The sequence below is a fragment of the Salvelinus namaycush genome, chromosome 14, assembly GCF_016432855.1.
Source record: "Salvelinus namaycush isolate Seneca chromosome 14, SaNama_1.0, whole genome shotgun sequence".
NCBI classification, from domain to species: domain Eukaryota; kingdom Metazoa; phylum Chordata; class Actinopteri; order Salmoniformes; family Salmonidae; genus Salvelinus; species Salvelinus namaycush.
In genome coordinates, this window is record NC_052320.1 from 17,798,630 (window position 1) to 17,821,108 (window position 22,479).

The following is a 22,479-nucleotide window of genomic DNA, read 5'->3' on the forward strand; positions in this document are numbered from 1 at the left end:
AATTCATAAACATTTCATGGGCTCAACCTTGACACACACGGTGGGGTGGCGGTGGGTAGGGGGGCTGGTGGGGGGTGTCCCCTGCCTCCGCGGCCCCCATGCTGGGTGTTTGATATGTTGAGTGGTGGGTGTGAGCGTGGAGCCCCACCAGCCCGGCTCTGTTCAGCTGGAGAACTGCTCACTATGCCGCCATGCCGCTGTCGTCTCACTACAGTGCCTCCGCTGCCACCGCTGCACTTTATCAGTCCCCCGTCTCGCACAGCTGTTTCACATTCGCACACTGTGTGTCAATGTACGTGTGTGAGTGTGTGTGAGTGTGTGTGTGTGTGTGTGTGTGTGTGTGTGTGTGTGTGTGTGTGTGTGTGTGTGTGTGTGTGTGTGTGTGTGTGTGTGTGTGTGTGTGTGTGTGTGTGTGTGTGTGTTTATGTATGTATACATGTGGATGTATGTGTGCACAGGTGCAGGTGTGTGTGTGTGTGTGTATGAGCCTGGGTAATGTATTATTCAAGCGGGGAGGCGTTCATCTCAGTTTGACACATTCAATCATTTGGAGACGTGGTGTGCTTAACGGCTTAATGGAGTCGCTTCAGTGTGAATCTCCTCTTCTCTGGCTGATAAACACATGGTGCCTTGCCGGCTCACCATGTTCTTCCCTCCGCAGGATTAGGCCTTTTAGGAAACATGGCTACCCAGTGTGTTGATAAATAGTTTCTTGACTGTAGATGACATGTTTAAAATATGTAATTTGCTTCTCACTAAACAGCAGGTCAAACTTTTAATGTGTGTGTGTTGCCAGCGGTAGTGTAATCAGCAAAGTGCCACCTCAGCACCTGCTCTTTAATGATTAATACCATATTGATGGTCTCAATTCATTTCCTATTACGCCACAGAAGGCTCCGCTCGCTCTCTCTCTGTCACGGCTCTCCGTTTGTTTTGGGAAGCTTCTCAATGGCAGCTGCTGGCGGCAGATAGTATGGCTCCTCTCGCGCTGCCTCCCCATGCGTGCACACACACACTCTCTCTCTCCTACAGACGCCATGCACGTCTAGTATCTTACGGAAACACAGAACGTTACGCAATTACGTGCTAGTTTGCTGTCTTTAGACACATTCACACAGTGAATTGCATTGCAGTTTGTATGTAGCTTTGAAAGACTTCTTTATCAGACCACATGGCTCGATCAAACCATACCTAGCTAACACAGTAATGAAATGATCTCTCTATCTATACAGTCTGATGGGTTCTGTATGATAGACTGAAGGTCAGAACAGAGCCTGTATATAATCCTTAGTGTACTGCTGCTCCCATGACTTTGGACGGGTTAAAGAAGACACCTCATGTGTGATGTCCTTTTGCATTTGAACTTGGTGAGATTGATGTGATTCTGGTGTTTTCACCCTCCCATAATCCCCCTCCCCTGCTGTGTGGCTGCATACATACATTCCTAATACATACATATTCTTGTCTCTGTGGATTGTACTGATGATCACTGGGATTGTCTCTTTTTGAGCTCCCTCTCTCTTTCTCTCTCTTCTTCTTCTCTCTCTCTGTGAACTCATTCTCTCTCAACTACCTCCCTCCCACCTGTGATGCTGGTCCCTGTATCATGCCCTTGCTTTGCCTCCTCATCAGTGTCTGACTATCATCCAACTTGCAGTCAACACTGCCCCTGCAGATCCCCTCAGGAAGTGCCTGTGTGTGTGTGTGTGTGTGTGTGTGTGTGTGTGTGTGTGTGTGTGTGTGTGTGTGTGTGTGTGTGTGTGTGTGTGTGTGTGTGTGTGTGTGTGTGTGTGTGTGTGTGTGTGTGTGTGTGTGTGGGCGCGTGGGCGTGTTTTGGGCGTGTTTTGATGGCCTTTTCCTCCATCTGGTTCTTCTCATCATGACCTTTCCTCTCCATCTCTTCTTACTCACAACTCCCTTATCGTTGGACATCCTCCTACAAATCTATTCTCCGCCTCCCACCTCTCTCTCTCTCACTCACATACACACACACACACATTCTCTATCTGTTTTCATTTTTTATCATGCAGACTTAAATCACACTGCTGGTTGCTAGGAAACCATTTGAGCATTCCTTCCCAGAAGGTTGATGTGTGGATGTCAGATTACCCGTTTGTTTGAATGTGAACTCTGTGTATGCATGCGTGTGTGTGTGCACATGAGTGTGTGTGTGTGCGTGTTTGTGTGCTTGTGTGTGTACTTTTGAACATGTGTGTGCATGGGGGGGGGCTGATGTGTGTGTCTCCAGAGAGAGGTCTGGCTAAGCTGAGATCTGGGGCTGCTCCTGTACCCAGCAAAACATCAACCAGGGACTGACAGAACCACAACACAGCACACAGGCTGAAGGGAGGAGTGTGTGGTGATGCTGTTTTTGTTTTGTTGTTGCTATTTTTCTACTGGTAACTGTTCACGTTGATCACCAGCGTTATCACTGTGACTGCTGCTGCTGCTGTTGTTTGGTACATAGCTGTGTGTGTTAGCAGAGAACAAAGGCAGATTTATCAGCAAGGTTGTCCTGCAATGTTGGACACACATCAGTCCTCTGTGTGACGTCCTGTTTAGAAATGCACCAGCGCACCTCTCTCCCCTGCCTGCTCATGTGAAGTGCTGGCTAGCTCGCAGACCTGGACACGGACACATAAAGAGAAGCCCTGGACACAGGGACATAAAGAGAAGACCTGGACACAGACACATAAAGAGCAGACCTGGACACAGACACATAAAGAGAAGACCTGGACACAGGGACATAAAGAGAAGACCTGGACACAGGGACATAAAGAGAAGACCTGGACACAGGGACATAAAGAGCAGACCTGGACACAGACACATACAGAGAAGACCTGGACACAGGGGCATAGAGAGAAGACCTGGACACAGGGACATGAAGAGAAGACCTGGACACAGGGACATGAAGAGAAGACCTGGACACAGGGACATGAAGAGAAGACCTGGACACAGACACATAAAGAGAAGACCTGGACACAGGGACATAAAGAGAAGACCTGGACACAGGGACATAAAGAGAAGATCTGGACACAGGGACATAAAGAGCAGACCTGGAGACAGACACATAAAGAGCAGACCTGGACACAGACACATAAAGAGAAGACCTGGACACAGACACATAAAGAGCAGACCTGGACACAGACACATAAAGAGCAGACCTGGACACAGGGACATAAAGAGAAGACCTGGACACAGGGACATAAAGAGAAGACCTGGACACAGACACATAAAGAGCAGACCTGGACACAGACACATAAAGAGAAGACCTGGACACAGGGACATAAAGAGAAGACCTGGACACAGGGACATAAAGAGAAGATCTGGACACAGGGACATAAAGAGCAGACCTGGAGACAGACACATAAAGAGCAGACCTGGACACAGACACATAAAGAGAAGACCTGGACACAGACACATAAAGAGCAGACCTGGACACAGACACATAAAGAGCAGACCTGGACACAGGGACATAAAGAGAAGACCTGGACACAGGGACATAAAGAGAAGACCTGGACACAGACACATAAAGAGCAGACCTGGACACAGACACATAAAGAGAAGACCTGGACACAGGGACATAAAGAGAAGACCTGGACACAGGGACATAAAGAGAAGACCTGGACACAGGGACATAAAGAGCAGACCTGGACACAGACACATAAAGAGAAGACCTGGACACAGGCACATAAAGAGACGACCTGGACACAGGCACATAAACAGAAGACCTGGACACAGGGACATAAAGAGAAGACCTGGACAAAGACACATAAAGAGCAGACCTGGACACAGACACATAAAGAGAAGACCTGGACACAGACACATAAAGAGAAGACCTGGACACAGGGACATAAAGAGCAGACCTGGACACAGACACATAAAGAGAAGACCTGGACACAGGCACATAAAGAGACGACCTGGACACAGGCACATAAACAGAAGACCTGGACACAGGGACATGAAGAGAAGACCTGGACACAGACACATGAAGAGAAGACCTGGACACAGGGACATAAAGAGAAGACCTGGACACAGGGACATAAAGAGAAGACCTGGACACAGGGACATAAAGAGAAGACATGGACACACGGACATAAAGAGAAGACCTGGACACAGACACATAAAGAGCAGACCTGGACACAGGGACATAAAGAGAAGACCTGGACACAGGGACATAAAGAGAAGACCTGGACACAGGGACATAAAGAGAAGACCTGGACACAGACACATAAAGAGAAGACCTGGACACAGACACATAAAGAGAAGACCTGGACACAGGGACATAAAGAGCAGACATGGACACACGGCCATAAAGAGAAGACCTGGACACAGACACATAAAGAGCAGACCTGGACACAGGGACATAAAGAGCAGACCTCGACACAGACACATAAAGAGCAGACCTGGACACAGGCACATAAAGAGAAGACCTGGACACAGGGACATAAAGAGAAGACCTGGACACAGGGACATAAAGAGCAGACATGGACACACGGACATAAAGAGAAGACCTGGACACAGACACATAAAGAGCAGACCTGGACACAGGGACATAAAGAGAAGACCTGGACACAGGGACATAAAGAGAAGACCTGGACACAGACACATAAAGAGAAGACCTGGACACAGACACATAAAGAGAAGACCTGGACACAGACACATAAAGAGAAGACCTGGACACAGGGACATAAAGAGCAGACATGGACACACGGCCATAAAGAGAAGACCTGGACACAGACACATAAAGAGCAGACCTGGACACAGGGACATAAAGAGCAGACCTCGACACAGACACATAAAGAGCAGACCTGGACACAGGCACATAAAGAGAAGACCTGGACACAGGGACATAAAGAGAAGACCTGGACACAGGGACATAAAGAGCAGACATGGACACACGGACATAAAGAGAAGACCTGGACACAGACACATAAAGAGCAGACCTGGACACAGGGACATAAAGAGAAGACCTGGACACAGGGACATAAAGAGAAGACCTGGACACAGGGATAACAATGGACACACAAATCAAACAGAGAGCAGGAATAAAAATTGGAGCGAAATTGATAGAGGGAGAGAGAGAAAAAGAGTGATAGCGATGGGATAGTCCTATTTTCCTCCTCAGTAGGAGTTGATCGTTGTGTACCTATTAGTGTGTGTATGTGTGTGTGTGTGTGTGTGTGTGTGTGTGTGTGTGTGTGTGTGTGTGTGTGTGTGTGTGTGTGTGTGTGTGTGTGTGTGTGTGCGATAGAGAAGAGATAGGAGAGAAAATCAAAAAGAGAGAGCAGTTAAACTGCCTCGGTCCGAGAGGAATCCTTGACTTCCCCTGGGTGGTTTAGTTGCGGTGTGACTCTGTGTCACCTGGGTGGCTGGGCGCTGAGCATTAGGATCAGTGCCTTGGGCTCCGCCATGGCCATTATGGCAGACGGATGTCTCCTTGATCGGCCCTTCCTAGCTGCATGGCCCCTGGGCAGGGCAGCCGGTCTCCGCCTCAGCCTCTCACAGCATGGCGCTGGGGGCCACCAGGACTAATGGAGAGAGGGTGGTGTTGCTCTGCTATGGCCTGAGGATGAATAAGTATCCTGTAAATTGGGAGAGCTAGATACTATAACTACCTGCTACAGGACCCTGTGCTGTCTGGCTGGTATCTACTCTGCCCTGCTCTTTCTTTATACTCAAATAGAGGCTCTTTTTCACATATTACGTATATACACTACCGTTCAAAAGTTTGGGGTCACAAATTTCAGTGAAGAGGCGACTCCGGGATGCTGGCCTTCTAGGCAGAGTTGCAAAGAAAAAGCCATATCTCAGACTGGCCAATAAAAAGAAAAGATTTTGGGCAAAAGAACACAGACACTGGACAGAGGAACTCTGCCTAGAAGGCCAGCATCCCGGAGTCGCCTCTTCACTGTTGACGTTGAGACTGGTGTACTATTTAATGTTTCTCAAACTAGACAGTCTAATGTACTTGTCCTCTTGCTCAGTTGTGCACCGGGGCCTCCCACTCCTCTTTCTACTCTGGTTAAAGCCAGTTTGTGCTGTTCTGTGAAGGGAGTAGTACACAGCATTGTACGAGATCTTCACTTTCTTTGCAATTTCTCGCAATAGCCTTCATTTCTCAGAACAAGAATAGACTGACGAGTTTCAGAAGAAAGTGCTTTGTTTCTGGCTATTTTGAGCCTGTAATCGAACCCACAAATGCTGATGCTCCAGATACTCAACTAGTCTAAAGAAGGCCAGTTTTATTGCTTCTTTAAAAGGAACAACAGTTTTCAGCTGTGCTAACATAATTACAAAAGGGTTTTATAATGATCAATTAGCCTTTTAAAATGATAAACTTGGATTAGCTAACACAACGTGCCATTGGAACACAGGAGTGATGGTTGCTGATAATGGGCCTCTGTACGCGTATGTAGATTTCCCATGAATAATCTGCCGTTTCCAGCTACAATAGTCATTTACAACATTAACAATGTCTACACTGTATTTCTGATCAATTTTATGTTATTTTAATGGACCAAAAATGTGCTTTTCTTTCAAAAACAAGGACACTTCTAACTGACCCCAAACTTTTGAACGGTAGTGTAGATAAAGACATACCATTTACAATAGCCCCTGCGAAAGGAGACAGACTCACACACGTACATATGCACCCACACACACATCGAAACACCTCTAGCAGTCCTTTCCCAGAGTGGAGAGGTTCTTCCCCTCTAAGCTGAGTTATTTAACGGCACCTCTTGAGTGATTATGTGCTGCTGAATTAAACATCACAGCTGGGCCTCAGCCGCTGGCTTTCTCTCTCTCTCTCACACACACACACACACACACACACACACACACACACACACACACACACACACACACACACACACACACACACACACACACACACACACACACAAACACAAACACAAACACAAACAAACACACACATCTCTCTCTTCCTGTTCCTCAAAAGTTCCAACTCTTTAATATGCCGCCTGGACCCCATTGGCAGGCTGGTACAGAAGGTTCTTCAGGTGGAACACAGGCCTTCAGTAGTGGGGAGGAGAGCACCAGATAGATACAATACCTGCTGCCTTCAAAATAGATGTGATGTGAGAGAGACCAGGGAGAGATGTCAAGATGTGACAGAGACCACACCATCCTCCATCAAACATGCATAGATCCACATGCCCACGCATCTCCCATACAGTGCAGTCGGAAAGTATTCAGACCCCTTGACTTTTTCCACATTTTCTTATGTTATGTTGAGTTCTCTGGAGTACGTTCATCAAGGATCTCTGTACTTTACTCTGTTCATATTTCCCTCTGTCCTGACTAGTCTCCCAGTCCCTGCTGCTGAAAAACATCCCCACAGCATGATGCTGCCATCACCATGCTTCACCATAGGGATGGTGCCAGGTTTCCTCCAGATGTGGAGCTTGGCATTCAGGCCAAAGAGTTCAATCTTGGTTTCATCAGACCGAGAATATTTTTTTCCCATGGTCTGAGAGTCCTTTAGGTGCCTTTTGGAAAACTCCAATCGGGCTGTCATGTGCCTTTTACTGAGGAGTGGCTTCCATCTGGCCACTCTACCATAAAGGCCTGATTGGTGGAGTGCTGCAGAGATGGTTGTCCTTCTGGAAGATTCTCCAATCTCCACAGAGGAACTCTGGAGCTGTCAGAGTGACCATTGGGTTCTTGGTCACCTCCCTGATCACAGCCCTTCTCCCCCGATTGCTTAGTTTGTCCGGGCGGCCAGCTCTAGGTAGAGTCTTGGTGGATCCAAACTTCTTCCATTTAAGAATGATGGAGGCCACTGTGTTCTTGGGGACCTTCAATGCTGCAAAATTGTTTTGGTACCCTTCCCCAGATCTGTGCCTCGACACAATCCTGTCTCGGAGCTCTATGGACAATTCCTTCGATCTCATGGCTTGGTTTTTGCTCTGACATACGCTGTCAACTGTGGGATCTTATATAGACAGGTGTGTGCCTTTCCAAATCATGTCCAATCAATTGAATTTACCACAGGTGGAAACAGGTGGAACAGGTGGAAACATCTCAAGGATGATCAGTGGAAACAGGATGCACCTGAGCTCAATTTCAAGTCTCATAGCAAAGGGTCTGAATACTTATGTAAATAATGTATTTCTGTTTTTTATTTGTAATACATTTGCAAACATTTCTAAAAACCTGTTTTCACTTTGTCATTATGGGGTGTTGTGTGTAGATTGATACAAAAAAAAGATTGAATCCATTTAACAATAAGACTATAACGTAACAAAATGTGGAAAAAGTCAATGGGTCTGAATACTTCCCGAATGCACTTTATATACCCCCTAGAGTGCCTCACAGGGGAGAAGGTCCTTAGGAGACCCCCTGCCTCCCACCATCCCCCCTGCTGAGCCTCCTCCCATGCCTTTCTCACACAGACCTGGGTGGACACGGCTGAACTGGCCAATTCACAGCATGACACTCCTTGAAACTGGCACGTGCCCTTGGATTGGTACACACCCCGGGCGCCAGGAACACCATGGCATGGATGCGGTGGAGCGAAAAGGAGAGGAGGAAGAGAGGGATGGGAGAGAATGAGGGAAAGAGAGGGGGCGGAAGGCAAAGAGCGCTGACACCAGACACCCAATTAGAGTGTCTATACTGAGAGCATTTAACAAAGGCTTTTTGAGAGAGGAGCCAGAGAGAGGGGAAGATGGGTTCAACAGAGACTCCTCCACTACCTCGACAGGAGCTGGCTGCAGGGCGTTTACTCCATTTTAGCTTGTTTGATGTGGAGTGTTGTTTGCCTGTTTATGCCGTTGTGTGAGTGTGTGTATGCATGTGTGTGAGGGCCTGTGTGTTTTTGTGTCTTAATGTGTATGGCAGCAGCAACATTAGCAGCCACCCCCACACTCCCAAACACACCCTTTGGCGGTGAGAGAGCGACAAAACATTCCAAACAAAAGGATAAAGGAGAAGTATTGTGCCTGTGGAGCTGTGGAGGTGAACTTACAGCACCACAGAGGCAGTTGACCTTGAAATGAGCACCAGTGTTTGGGGACAGCCAGAGAGGGTGGCAGGTAGAGAGGGAGGGAGGGAGGGAGGGAGGGAGGGAGGGAGGGAGGGAGGGAGGGAGGGAGGGAGGGAGGGAGGGAGGGAGGGAGGGAGGGAGGGAGGGAGGGAGGGAGGGAGGGAGATAGGAAGGCAGGGAGAGAGGGAGGGAGAGAGAATGGGAGGGATGTAGGGAGGGATGTAGGGAGGGAGGGAGGCAAGGAGGGACGTAGGGAGAACTAGAGAGAGGAAGGCAGGAAGGAAGGGAGGGAGGGAGGGAGGGAGGGAGGGAGGGAGGGAGGGAGGGAGGGAGGGAGGGAATCAGTGAGGAGAGAGAGAGAGAGACCGAGAGGGAGGCGAGAGGGAGGGGTGCGTTTAAGAGCTTAACCCCAGTGCCAGGGGCCAGGAGGCTGCTTAATGACGGGCACACCATGCCATCCATCACCATGCCACCGCCAGGGCAACTGCCCCAGCAAAGCCCACAGAGCACGGCCATAATCACCTCTCACACCCACATACACCAACACACACACACACACACACACTGCACATCGGTTTACACACACACAGACCAGCATGCACACACTTTCAACTGCTAAACACACATGGTAATAAACACAGGCCAGGTTTAAGTGCAGGGTGTTAATCACCTAATGGGCACTCTCACACAAACATAATAACTCACACAGACACAGTCCAGCATACAGGAAGAGGTCAGTCCGTTGATTTACCGTCATGCAAATATTCTGCAGATTTTAGAGAATGCATGTTTGCATATCACATAAACAAATAATCCCATATGATTTTTCTCACACATGAATACACATAAACTAAGACACTAATATCTATACAGTACATCCCTCATGCATTTTCACATCCCCAAAACAAAGTGTGGAATTGACGTTGCACGTTTGTGACAAAATAATCGAGTGTTCCAGTTAACCTCATATTATGCATTGAAATGGATGTCCCTGTAGTGGGCTAGTTAAATTGTCCCTGTAGTGGGCTAGTTAAATTGTCCCTGTAGTGGGCTAGTTAAATTGTCCCTGTAGTGGGCTAGTTAAATTGTCCCTGTAGTGGGCTAGTTAAATTGTCCCTGTAGTGGGCTAGTTAAATTGTCCCTGTAGTGGGCTAGTTAAATTGTCCCTGTAGTGGGCTAGTTAAATTGTCCCTGTAGTGGGCTAGTTAAATTGTCCCTGTAGTGGGCTAGTTAAATTGTCCCTGTAGTGGGCTAGTTAAATTGTCCCTGTTGTGGGCTAGTTAAATTGTCCCTGTTGTGGGCTAGCGTAGCCACATACAATACCAGGGTTTTTCTTTATTTTTACAATTTTCTACATTGTAGAATAATAGTGAAGACATGAAAACAATGAAATAACACATATGTAATCATGTAGTAACCAAAAGAGTGTTAAACATATCAAAATATATTTTATATGTTAGACTCTTCAAAGTAGCCACCCTTTGCCTTGATGATAGCTTTGCACACTCTTGGCAATCTCTCAACCAGCCTCAGCTGGAATGCTTTTCCAACAGTCATGAAGGAGTTCCCACATATGTGACCGAAATTGTGTCTTTTACATTGGATAAAAGTAGAGACTCAGAGCTACAAAATGGTATATCATACACTACAGTTGAGGAACAATGGGAAAGTAATCCTGCTTTGAAAGTTGATAAACTTGTAAACTCACTTTTGAGAAAATGGCCTTTGAATGTGTTGGTACTACTACTGGAGAGCCTGTCTTTGTCTACACCCATTCAGCATTGTTCACACCCTCTTAAGCTTTAGCCCCACACAACTCTTTAAGGGTTGATCCAAGCGTTCTGTACTAACAACAGCAGACAAGCACCCAAGCTAACTTGCTAGTTACTTCCATACGGACTCGGGAGAGGCGAAGGTCAATAGCCATGCGTCCTCCGAAACACAACACAACCAAGCCGCACTGCTTCTTGACACAATGCCCATCCAACCCGGAAGCCAGCCGCACCAATGTGTCGGGGGAAACACCGTACACCTCGCGACCGTGTCAGTCTGCACTGCGCTCGGCCCGCCACAGGAGTCACTAGTGCACGATGAGACAAGGATATCCCTGCCGGCCAACCCCTCCCTAACCTGGACGACGCTGGGCCAATTGTGCGCCGCCCCATGGGCCTACCGGTCGCGGCCGGCTGCGACAGAGCCTGGGCTCGAACCCAGAATCTCTAGTGGCACAGCTAGCACTGCGATGCAGTGCCTTAGACCACTGCACCACTCGGGAGGCCCAAAATTCACCCTTTTAAACGTTAGGACAGCAGTACTAACATTTTTGGAACTAAATGTTAATTTTGTTTGGTTGTAGTTGAAATTAGCCTTTTTAAATGTATGGACACCAGTCCTCACGTCATCGGGAACTTGAGGTTGACTTCCGTCAACAGGCTTTTGTATTGGGGGAGAGAAGGGCGTGTTTCATATTTCTCAACCAATGTCTATTCACTTGGGCGGGGCCACTGAGTGAGCATAGTTTACTTATGAAAACAATTCTCTCATTTAGAAGATAAAATTACATTTAATCTTTTTACAAATAGTTTCATATTTAAACATTTAAATTGCACGACAATTGCATGTGAATCTGATAACACAGAATGTGTAGACTTTCCAAGATAACATTTATGTCGTCCTATCATCAGATATAATGTCCCAGACACCAACTGATCTGACATCATATTCTTTAAGTACCAATGGACACTTTCAACTGGTTGGATTTCAGAAATATTGTATCTTTCCCCAATCTTTTGATGTTACCATACTCTCTCTATGTTAACAAAGGGCTTTCCAAGAGTCCATTCTGTAGAGTGGATTGAAAAGGGGGAAGGGGGGGATCATAAACCTATTTATGGGGGGTTATAAACCTAACCCTTAGGGCAACGTCATGATAGCTAATAATATGACAACGGATAATAAGATCATACACGTAATGTTAGCTAGCGAGCCAGCCAGCTAACATTATCTAGCTAGCTAGGTAAACAATGAACCCTAATCCCAATTTATGACGTTACTACCCTGCATGAATCTGCAGGTGGCTAACCTACCAGGTGTAATGTAAGCTAGCTCACATTAGGCTATAGCTAGCCAAGCAAATGGTTCTGAGATACGAATAATAAGATCATAAATTTAACGTTAGCTAGCGAGCCATCCAACTACTGTTAGCTAGCTAGCTAGGTAAACAATGAAGCATAATCCCAACTCATGACGTTACTACCCTGGATGAATCTGCAGGTGGCTAACCAACCAGGTGTAATGTTAGCTAGCTCACATTAGACTATAGATAGCCAACTAAATGGCTCTAAGATACAAATAATAAGATCATACACGTAACGTTAGCTAGCGAGCCATCCAGTGAACGTTAGCTAGCTAGCTAGGTAAACAATGAACCATAATCCCAACTCATGACGATACTACCCTGCATGAATCTGCAGGTAGCTAACCAACTAGGTTCAATGTTAGTTAGTTAACATTAGGCTTTAGCTAGCCAAGCTAATGGCTCTGAGATACGAATAATAAGATCATACACGTAACGTTAGCTAGCGAGCCAACCAGCTAACTTTAGCTAGCTAGCTAACAGTACACTTTAACTTGAAATTAAACCACTTTCTGTCAAAATTAGAAACGTAAAATTTAGCAAGCTAGACTATCTTATCCGTATACATCATTCATGGATGGACATTAAGAAGGAAAAAAATTCCACAAATTAACTTTTAACAAGGCACACCTGTTAATTGAAATGTATTCCCAGGTGACTACCTCATGCAGCTGGTTGAGAGAATGCAAAGAGTGTGCAAAGCTGTCATCAAGGCAAAGGGTGGCTACTTTGAAGAATCTCAAATATAACAACACTTTTTTGATTACCACATGATTCCATTTATGTTATTTCATAGTATTGATGTCTTCACTATTATTCTACAATGTAGAAAATAGTAAAAATAAAGAAAAACCCTTGAATGAGTAGGTGTGTCCAAACTTTTGACTGGTACTGTATGTCTCTGAAGCGGTTTCTCCTCCCTAGCCTATTTCCATCCATCTCCTCCTCCTCTTCCTCCTCCTCTGAGGAATGGGTGGTTTTCTCCTGACTTCTCCTCTGAGAACCTGCCTTCCCCCTCTCTCTGTGTATCTGTCTGCTGTCTGATTGCTGCTAGACTCCCTAAGCTTTGAAGTCGTTCCCCTCCGTGCGGCTGGCTGCTTTATCTTGTTCCTCACTAGGTTTCTCCCATCAGTCCTCAGCTCCTCCACGTCCCACCAAGCCTCCTCTTCTTAATTAAGATCCTTTCATGTTAATGTCTGTTCTTATCGCTCCAGTGCTACGCAGCTCATTGTAAGAGAGAGGCCTAGCTGCTACAGTAACGTTATGCCAGGCAGCACTGGGCCTGGAGCACCCCTCCTCTCCTCTCCTCTCCTCTCCTCTCCTCTCCTCTCCTCTCCTCTCCTCTCCTCTCCTCTCCTCTCCTCTCCTCTCCTCTCCTCTCCTCTCCTCTCCTCTCCTCTCCTCTCTTCTCTTCTCTTCTCTCCCCATCTCCTCCTGCTCTCTTCTCCTCTCTCCCCCTTCTATCATCCATCCTTTCTCAGCCCCCACCTCTCCTCTCCTCCTCTCTCCTCTCCCAGCCCCCCTCTCGTCTCTCTCCTCTCCCCTCCCCTCCTCCACTCTCTCCTCCTCTCTCCTCGCCTCTCCCTACTCCCCTCTCTCCTCCTCTCTCCTCTCCTCTCCCAGCCCCCCTCTCTCCTCTCCCTACTCCCCTCCTCTCTCCTCTCCTCTCCCAGCCCCCCTCTCTCCTCTCCTCTCTCCCCTTAATGAGGTCGTTGTACCGTGTTGGTGGTGACGGCTACATGGAGACAAGGGGAGCGGCGAGGAAAGGAGAAGAGAGGAGAGGAGAGGAAAGGGCAAAGGACTGTGACAGGGGTCACCAGGGCTTGCAGGCCCATGTTACAGATTACATGAACGTTTCAACCAACGGACAAGCACTGTGGTGTCTGTATCTGTCTGCCAGAGCCTGTTGAGAGCCCTGGGTCTACAGTACATGGCCTGTCCTGGTAGGAGCATTGTCCGACTCTGTAACTGTAACCCTGGTAATGAGGTTCTGGCTGCCTCCTAAATGGCACCCTATTCCCTACATAATGCATGAATTTTGACTAGAGAGCACTATGAAGGGATAGGGTGCCATTTGGAACCCAGGCTCTTTCCCCTTGCTGTAGCTGTGGCAACATGCCTGGCTGAGCTCTGCTGTATAGCAGTGTGGTGTGGACTGACTCCAGAGCAAGGTAGTGGTGCTGAGGCTGATCTGAGCGTAGGAACGTTGCCTTCCTTGTGTGGGTGCCAAAGAAACCTGTTGCCTGGCTACGACTGTACCCTGGTCTTGCGGTATCGTGATGATGTGTTTTTGGTTTGTGTGTGTGTTGGTGGGGATTGTGTGTGTGTGTGTGCGTGTGTACATATGTGTGTTTGTGCAAGGTGTTTGTGTGTGTGTGTATGTGTGCGGGATGTATGTATGTGTGTGTGTGTGTGTGTGTGTGTGTGTGTGTGTGTGTGTGTGTGCGTGTGTGTGTGCGTGTGTGTGTGTGTGTGTGTTCACCCCCCTTAGTAGACCTGCCACCCCTGTGACTGCCTCCTCTGTGACTGTCTCCCCTGTGACTGCCTCCCCTATGACTGCCTCCCCTGTGACTGCTGCCCCTGTGACTGCCCCCCCCCCTGTGACTGCCTCCTCTGTGACTGCCTCCTCTGTGACTGCCTCCCCTGTGACTCTGTGACTGCCTCCTCTGTGACTGCCTCCCCTGTGACTGCCTCCTCTGTGACTGCCTCCCCTGTGACTGCCTCCCCTGTGACTGCCTCCTCTGTGACTGCCTCCCCTGTGACTGCCTCCCCTGTGACTGCCTCATCTCTGACTGCCTCCCCTGTGACTGCCTCCCATGTGACTGCCTCCCCTGTGACTGCCTCCCATGTGACTGCCTCCTCTGTGACTGCCTCCTCTGTGACTGCCTCCCCTGTGACTGCCTCCCCTGTGACTGCCTCATCTGTGACTGCCTCCCCTGTGACTGCCTCCCCTGTGACTGCCTCCCCTGTGACTGCCTCCTCTGTGACTGCCTCCTCTGTGACTGCCTCCCCTGTGACTGCCTCCTCTGTGACTGCCTCCTCTGTGACTGCCTCCCCTGTGACTGCCTCCTCTGTGACTGCCTCCTCTGTGACTGCCTCCCCTGTGACTGCCTCCTCTGTGACTGCCTCCTCTGTGACTGCCTCCCCTAGCCTCTATAGGTCATTTACTCTGCAACATCCATCCATCTGCTGTGGGGATGTTCACCAGACTACACACTAACACAACAACATAACAACACTGTCTACAAATACACATGATGCATGCATATTGCTTTTTACCTTGACTACAACTTGGATGTGCACCATCAATACCTTGGAGCCTCCCACACTAACAGATTGTGTGTTGGGTATTGGAGTTGTAGCATATCCCCCTTCACACACGAGCATGCATGCACAAACACGTGCGCACACCCACATACTGTATGCACACTACATGCACACACACACACACACACACACACACACACACACACACACACACACACACACACACACACACACACACACACACACACACACACACACACACACAAACACACTCCCTCTCCACACACTCCAGAAACCGGATCCCACTCTCCCTCCACCACCATTGCGTAAATGTACAGCTGGAAAGCGGCCCTGTAACCCGCATGGGAAACAAGCAGGAAAACAACCAAAAGACTACATTACACAATTCATCAATAAGTTAATGAGATCTCATTTTCTCTGCAAAACAGTATCCAGGAAAAAGTTCCCCTCTCAGCTTTTTTCCTGTTTCCTTTGGAGAGAAACAAACTGGTGATATTACACAGAGGAAAAGAAAGCAGCCAGCAGGAAATTAAATTAAATTACCATCCTGATAGATTTATGTGACGCTTTACATTTTCATTGTGTTGTTTTCTTGGTGGCGGAGAGGAGGAGGGACTAAGTGGGCCGACGAGAGCTGCTAAATGTGTTGTAAAGGCACTCTGAGGAGAGAGGGGGAAAAGTTACAGTTACACACGTCATACGCTGCCTGAGTCCCAAATGGCACTCTATTCCCATTAGGCCTTGGTCAAAGTAGTGCACTACATAGGGAATAGGGTCCCGTTTGGGACAAAACCACCGCTGGCTCACACATGGATTTTACAAGTCATAGCAGCAAATTAATAATACGAAAGCCTACTGTAGCTAGCTGTAGCTGGCTCTACAGATTACTGTTGTTTGGATGAGCTGTAAGGCTGCCAGCCAAATGTTCCCATTCATTGTAGAGCAGGGACCAATGTGTGTGTGTGTGGTAGGGAACAGCAGTGTGTGTCTTTATGTATGGGTGGGGTTTAAATGGAGGGGAGGGGGGGGCTGCTATGTGGATAGAAGTTATGTTTTGTGTGTGTGTGTGTGTGTGTGTGTGTGTGTGTGTGTGTGTGTGTGTGTGTGTGTGTGTGTGTGTGTGTGTGTGTGTGTGTGTGTGTGTGTGTGTGTGTGTGTGTGTGTGTGTGTGTCTGTGTGTGTGTGTCTGTGTGCGTGTGCAATATGTGTGTGTGTGTGTGTTTGTCTTTCTTGGTGTGTATGAGTGCCTTCCCCAATGTGCTCATGAGTGCGTGCTGTGGCCCTTTATTCGCCCCTATCGTGCTAGTTAAGGATTGAGGGCATGGCCTGGCGATTACCACAGCTGGTGATGCCATCTGGGGCATCACACGCCCGCCCGCCCTGTCACCGTGAACGCGGGGCACAGCCGTCTCAGGGTGTTGACTCCAATGGCAGGGAACAGGGACAACGTTTATCACAGAGGAGATAACACAGCTCCATGTCCAGCTGTGGTGGTGGGGTGTGGGCCACAGATCAGACTGGTGTAACATGGACTAAATATCCAGATACCAGTAGCACTACAAAAGAGTTTACAGACCTATCAAAGAATAGGTCTCTATACTGAGACCCTTTTTCCTACTAGGAACTGAAATGAATAAGTCAACTAAATCAAGAAAATGACTCTGTAATAACAACCATTGGGCTTTTTAAAGATAAAATGTTTTTATTGTTTTGAATGTGAGATGATTCCAACACTGGTTGGCCCTATGCACAAATCACTGAACATGGCTGTTAACAGTATTTTGAGAGAACCTGTGCAGGTCAGAATGGACTATTATGCTGTACCTTTATTATCCCTTGTGTATCTCCCTCCCCTCCCTCCATCTTTATTATCCCTGGTGTATCTCCCTCCCCTCCCTCCATCTTTATTATCCCTGGTGTATCTCTCTCCCCTCCCTCCATCTTTATTATCCCTGGTGTATCTCCCTCCCCTCCCTCCATCTTTATTATCCCTGGTGTATCTCTCTCCCCTCCCTCCATCTTTATTATCCCTGGTGTATCTCCCTCCCCTCCCTCCATCTTTATTATCCCTGGTGTATCTCTCTCCCCTCCCTCCATCTTTATTATCCCTGGTGTATCTCCCTCCCCTCCCTCCATCTTTATTATCCCTGGTGTATCTCTCTCCCCTCCCTCCATCTTTATTATCCCTGGTGTATCTCTCTCCCCTCCCTCCATCTTTATTATCCCTGGTGTATCTCTCTCCCCTCCCTCCATCTTTATTATCCCTGGTGTATCTCCCTCCCCTCCCTCCATCTTTATTATCCCTGGTGTATCTCTCTCCCCTCCCTCCATCTTTATTATCCCTTGTGTATCTCTCTCCATCTTTATTATCCCTGGTGTATCTCTCTCCCCTCCCTCCATCTTTATTATCCCTGGTGTATCTCTCTCCATCTTTATTATCCCTGGTGTATCTCTCTCCACTCCCTCCATCTTTATTATCCCTGGTGTATCTCTCTCCCCTCCCTCCATCTTTATTATCCCTGGTGTATCTCTCTCCCCTCCCTCCATCTTTATTATCCCTGGTGTATCTCTCTCCCCTCCCTCCATCTTTATTATCCCTGGTGTATCTCTCTCCTCGTCCCTCCATCTTTATTACCCCTGGTGTATCTCTCTCCATCTTTATTATCCCTGGTGTATCTCTCTCCCCTCCCTCCATCTTTATTATCCCTGGTGTATCTCTCTCCATCTTTATTATCCCTGGTGTATCTCTCTCCCCTCCCTCCATCTTTATTATCCCTGGTGTATCTCTCCTCGTCCCTCCATCTTTATTATCCCTGGTGTATCTCTCTCCTCGTTCCGCCATCTTTATTATCCCTGGTGTATCTCTCTCCTCATCCCGCCATCTTTATTATCCCCAATGTTTCTCTCTCCATCTTTATTATCCCTGGTGTATCTCTCTCCATCTTTATTATCCCTGGTGTATCTCTCTCCCCTCCCTCCATCTTTATTATCCCTGGTGTATCTCTCTCCCCTCCCTCCATCTTTATTATCCCTGGTGTATCTCTCTCCCCTCCCTCCATCTTTATTATCCCTGGTGTATCTCTCTCCCCTCCCTCCATCTTTATTATCCCTGGTGTATCTCTCTCCTCGTCCCTCCGTCTTTATTATCCCTTGTCTATCTCTCTCATCTTTATTATCCCTGGTGTATCTCTCTCCCCTCCCTCCGTCTTTATTATCCCTGTTGTATCTCTCTCCTCGTCCCTCCATCTTTATTATCCCTGGTGTATCTCTCTCCTCGTCCCTCCATCTTTATTATCCCTGGTGTATCTCTCTCCTCGTCCCTCCATCTTTATTATCCCTGGTGTATCTCTCTCCTCGTCCCTCCGTCTTTATTATCCCTGTTGTATCTCTCTCCTCGTCCCTCCATCTTTATTATCCCTGGTGTATCTCTCTCCTCGTCCCTCCATCTTTATTATCCCTGGTGTATCTCTCTCCCCTCCCTCCATCTTTATTATCCCTGGTGTATCTCTCTCCATCTTTATTATCCCTGGTGTATCTCTCTCCATCTTTATTATCCCTGGTGTATCTCTCTCCCCTCCCTCCATCTGTATTATCCCTGGTGTATCTCTCTCCTCGTCCCTCCATCTTTATTATCCCTGGTGTATCTCGCTCCCCTCCCTCCATCTTTATTATCCCTGGTGTATCTCTCTCCTCGTCCCTCCATCTTTATTATCCCTGGTGTATCTCTCTCCCCTCCCTCCATCTTTATTATCCCTGGTGTATCTCTCTCCATCTTTATTATCCCTGGTGTATCTCTCTCCCCTCCCTCCATCTTTATTATCCCTGGTGTATCTCTCTCCATCTTTATTATCCCTGGTGTATCTCTCTCCACTCCCTCCATCTTTATTATCCCTGGTGTATCTCTCTCCCCTCCCTCCATCTTTATTATCCCTGGTGTATCTCTCTCCCCTCCCTCCATCTTTATTATCCCTGGTGTATCTCTCTCCCCTCCCTCCATCTTTATTATCCCTGGTGTATCTCTCTCCTCGTCCCTCCATCTTTATTACCCCTGGTGTATCTCTCTCCATCTTTATTATCCCTGGTGTATCTCTCTCCCCTCCCTCCATCTTTATTATCCCTGGTGTATCTCTCTCCATCTTTATTATCCCTGGTGTATCTCTCTCCCCTCCCTCCATCTTTATTATCCCTGGTGTATCTCTCTCCCCTCCCTCCATCTTTATTATCCCTGGTGTATCTCTCTCCCCTCCCTCCATCTTTATTATCCCTGGTGTATCTCTCTCCCCTCCCTCCATCTTTATTATCCCTGGTGTATCTCTCTCCCCTCCCTCCATCTTTATTATCCCTGGTGTATCTCTCTCCCCTCCCTCCATCTTTATTATCCCTGGTGTATCTCTCTCCCCTCCCTCCATCTTTATTATCCCTGGTGTATCTCTCTCCTCATCCCTCCATCTTTATTATCCCTGGTGTATCTCTCTCCCCTCCCTCCATCTTTATTATCCCTGGTGTATCTCTCTCCCCTCCCTCCATCTTTATTATCCCTGGTGTATCTCTCTCCCCTCCCTCCATCTTTATTATCCCTGGTGTATCTCTCTCCCCTCCCTCCATCTTTATTATCCCTGGTGTATCTCTCTCCTCATCCCTCCATCTTTATTATCCCTGGTGTATCTCTCTCCTCTCCCTCCATTCTTGATCAAGGTAGAGAGAGAGGATGAGGGGGGTGGAGAGGGGAATGGAGTAATGAGTGGTACAGATGAATGGTTTGGACCAGTAGGGAGCACAGACCTAGTAGCATGTTGATTTAGAATCCACTTAGCACTGAAGAAGCTTCAAACTGCACTCAAACACATGGTGTCATTACATTTTTTTTGTTACTTTAACAGGTGTGTGTGTGTGTGTGTGTGTGTGTGTGTGTGTGTGTGTGTGTGTGTGTGTGTGTGTGTGTGTGTGTGTGTGTGTGTGTGTGTGTGTGTGTGTGTGTGTGTGTGTGTGGGGAGGATGGGGCGTCTATTTTAAGTGTGTTCATTATTTTGTGTGTTTGTGTCCATCTGGTTTAGTTTACATGCCTGTGTTTGCAGCATTTACTGATGCTCCTACATGTGTGTGTGTGTGTGTGTGTGTGTGTGTGTGTGTGTGTGTGTGTGTGTGTGTGTGTGTGTGTGTGTGTGTGTGTGTGTGTGTGTGTGTGTATGTGTGTACCTTATGGGAGTGAGTGTGGTGCATGTGTGTGTTGTTATTGGCATTAGTGTGTTACTAATAAATTGAGTCTTAAGGAGCGGAGTGGGAGCGTTTCTCCTGCCACTGTTTACTCCGCACAGTAATCAAAGCTATTCATGATTACAGAACACAATTGATGTTATTCACACCGGCTCAACCGGTCTTTTAAACGGCACCAATTTTTCATAAGCTGTCAATTTAGGTAATTTACATACTGTAGGTAACAGTTGTGGCAGGTAAATTGGTGGATCTGACTGGGTACACAGGCAAGTTAATAGAGGGCATTGGCTCGGCATGTGGGAGGACTACACAAAATGCTATAAGTGTGTTACATGCACATAGCAGGGTTATTACCACACACGCAGACACACAATCTTCCAAAGAGGTTTTAACATCCCCTCCACATATTTCTTCAGACACATTTCTGTTTTGCTTCTCTTTCTCTGTTTCTCTCTCTCTCTGTGAGCTTTTCTCACTCAATTATTTGTGTGAGAGTTACCATGCATTTGTGTGAGAGTTACCATGACTCTCCAACAGCAGCCTATTCCAGCAGCATGTCTGTGTGCTAACACAACAGCTGTAATGCTAGAAGGTGTTACACTTCCAGCTGGGTCTCTCTCTCTCTGTGCCTATGTGTGATTCCCATTCTCTCTCACTGTTACCAGACACACATCATCTGAGTCTGCTGACTAACCTAAGGTTCCCCTCCTTCTCCAGAACCCTGACATCGTGCTTGTCCACTACTTGAATGTGCCGGCCATAGAGGACTGTGGGAAACCATGCGGGCCAATCCTGTGCTCCATCAACACAGACAAGAAGGAATGGGCCAAGTGGACCAAGGAGGAGCTGATTGGCCAGCTCAAGCCCATGTGTGAGTATCTGACCTATCACATTTAGAGCACAGCACTTATTGAGAGCGCCAAGCCTTTTCAAAGCCTTATTCATTACAGGTGCAAGCTCTTCTCCAGGGTCTAGCCCTAAGAGCCCCAGACACACAAACAGACTAAACACTCATGTCTGGGTCTTTAATAAGGCTAGGAGAGGTCTGAGCATTAATGTACCCACACGGGCTCTCTTAGAGACCTGGCCTGGTTACTATGTTGTTATTGTGTTCCTGCCCTGCCTGGAGCTGTCTGGTAAACAGAGGTCACCTATCGCCCAGCCTAAGAGCACACAGCCCAGCACAGGACCTGGCCACCCATCCTCCCAGTCAGGCAGCACCGAGCAGAGCACAGAGCTCTATTAATAAACACCAGTGTATGGGAGAAAGAGCATCTATAGTAACTCACCAGAAATCCTACACACCTCCCCTCTCTTAATTCAATTCCATTTTAATTAAATTCAAAAGGGTTTTATTGGCATGGGAAATATATGTTTACATTGCCAAAGCAAGTGAAATAGATAAAACAAAAAGTGAAATAAACTATCAGAAATTAACAGTAAACATTACCCAAACATTTCAAAAGAATAGATACATTTCAAATGATATATTATGGCTATGTACAGTGTTTAAATGATGTGCAAATAGTTGAAGTACAAAAGGGAAAAATAAATAAACAAATATGGGTTGTATTTACAATGGTGTTGGTTCTTCACTGGTTTCCCTTTTCTTGTGGCAACAGGTCACAAATATTGCTGCTGTGATGGCACACTGTCGTATTTCACCAAATAGACATGAGTTCAAAATTTGATTTATTTACGAATTCTTTGTGGGTTTGTGTAATCGGAGGGAAATATGTGTCTCACGTGGTCATTCATTTGGCAGGAGGTTAGGAAGTGCATCTCAAATTCCACCTAATTTTGTGGGCAGTGTGCAGTCTTCTCTCGA

General features: G+C 47.3%; 1 protein-coding gene across 1 annotated transcript in view; it reads left to right on the forward strand.

Annotated features, from left to right (window-relative positions):
* Positions 1 to 22,479, forward strand: part of LOC120058628 (calmodulin-binding transcription activator 1-like) — a 475,337-nt gene that overhangs the window by 398,181 nt on the left and 54,677 nt on the right. The window contains exon 8 of the mRNA XM_039007387.1: positions 21,351 to 21,522. Coding sequence (XP_038863315.1) covers positions 21,351 to 21,522 — 172 coding nt within the window. The remainder of the gene's footprint in view (positions 1 to 21,350; positions 21,523 to 22,479) is intronic.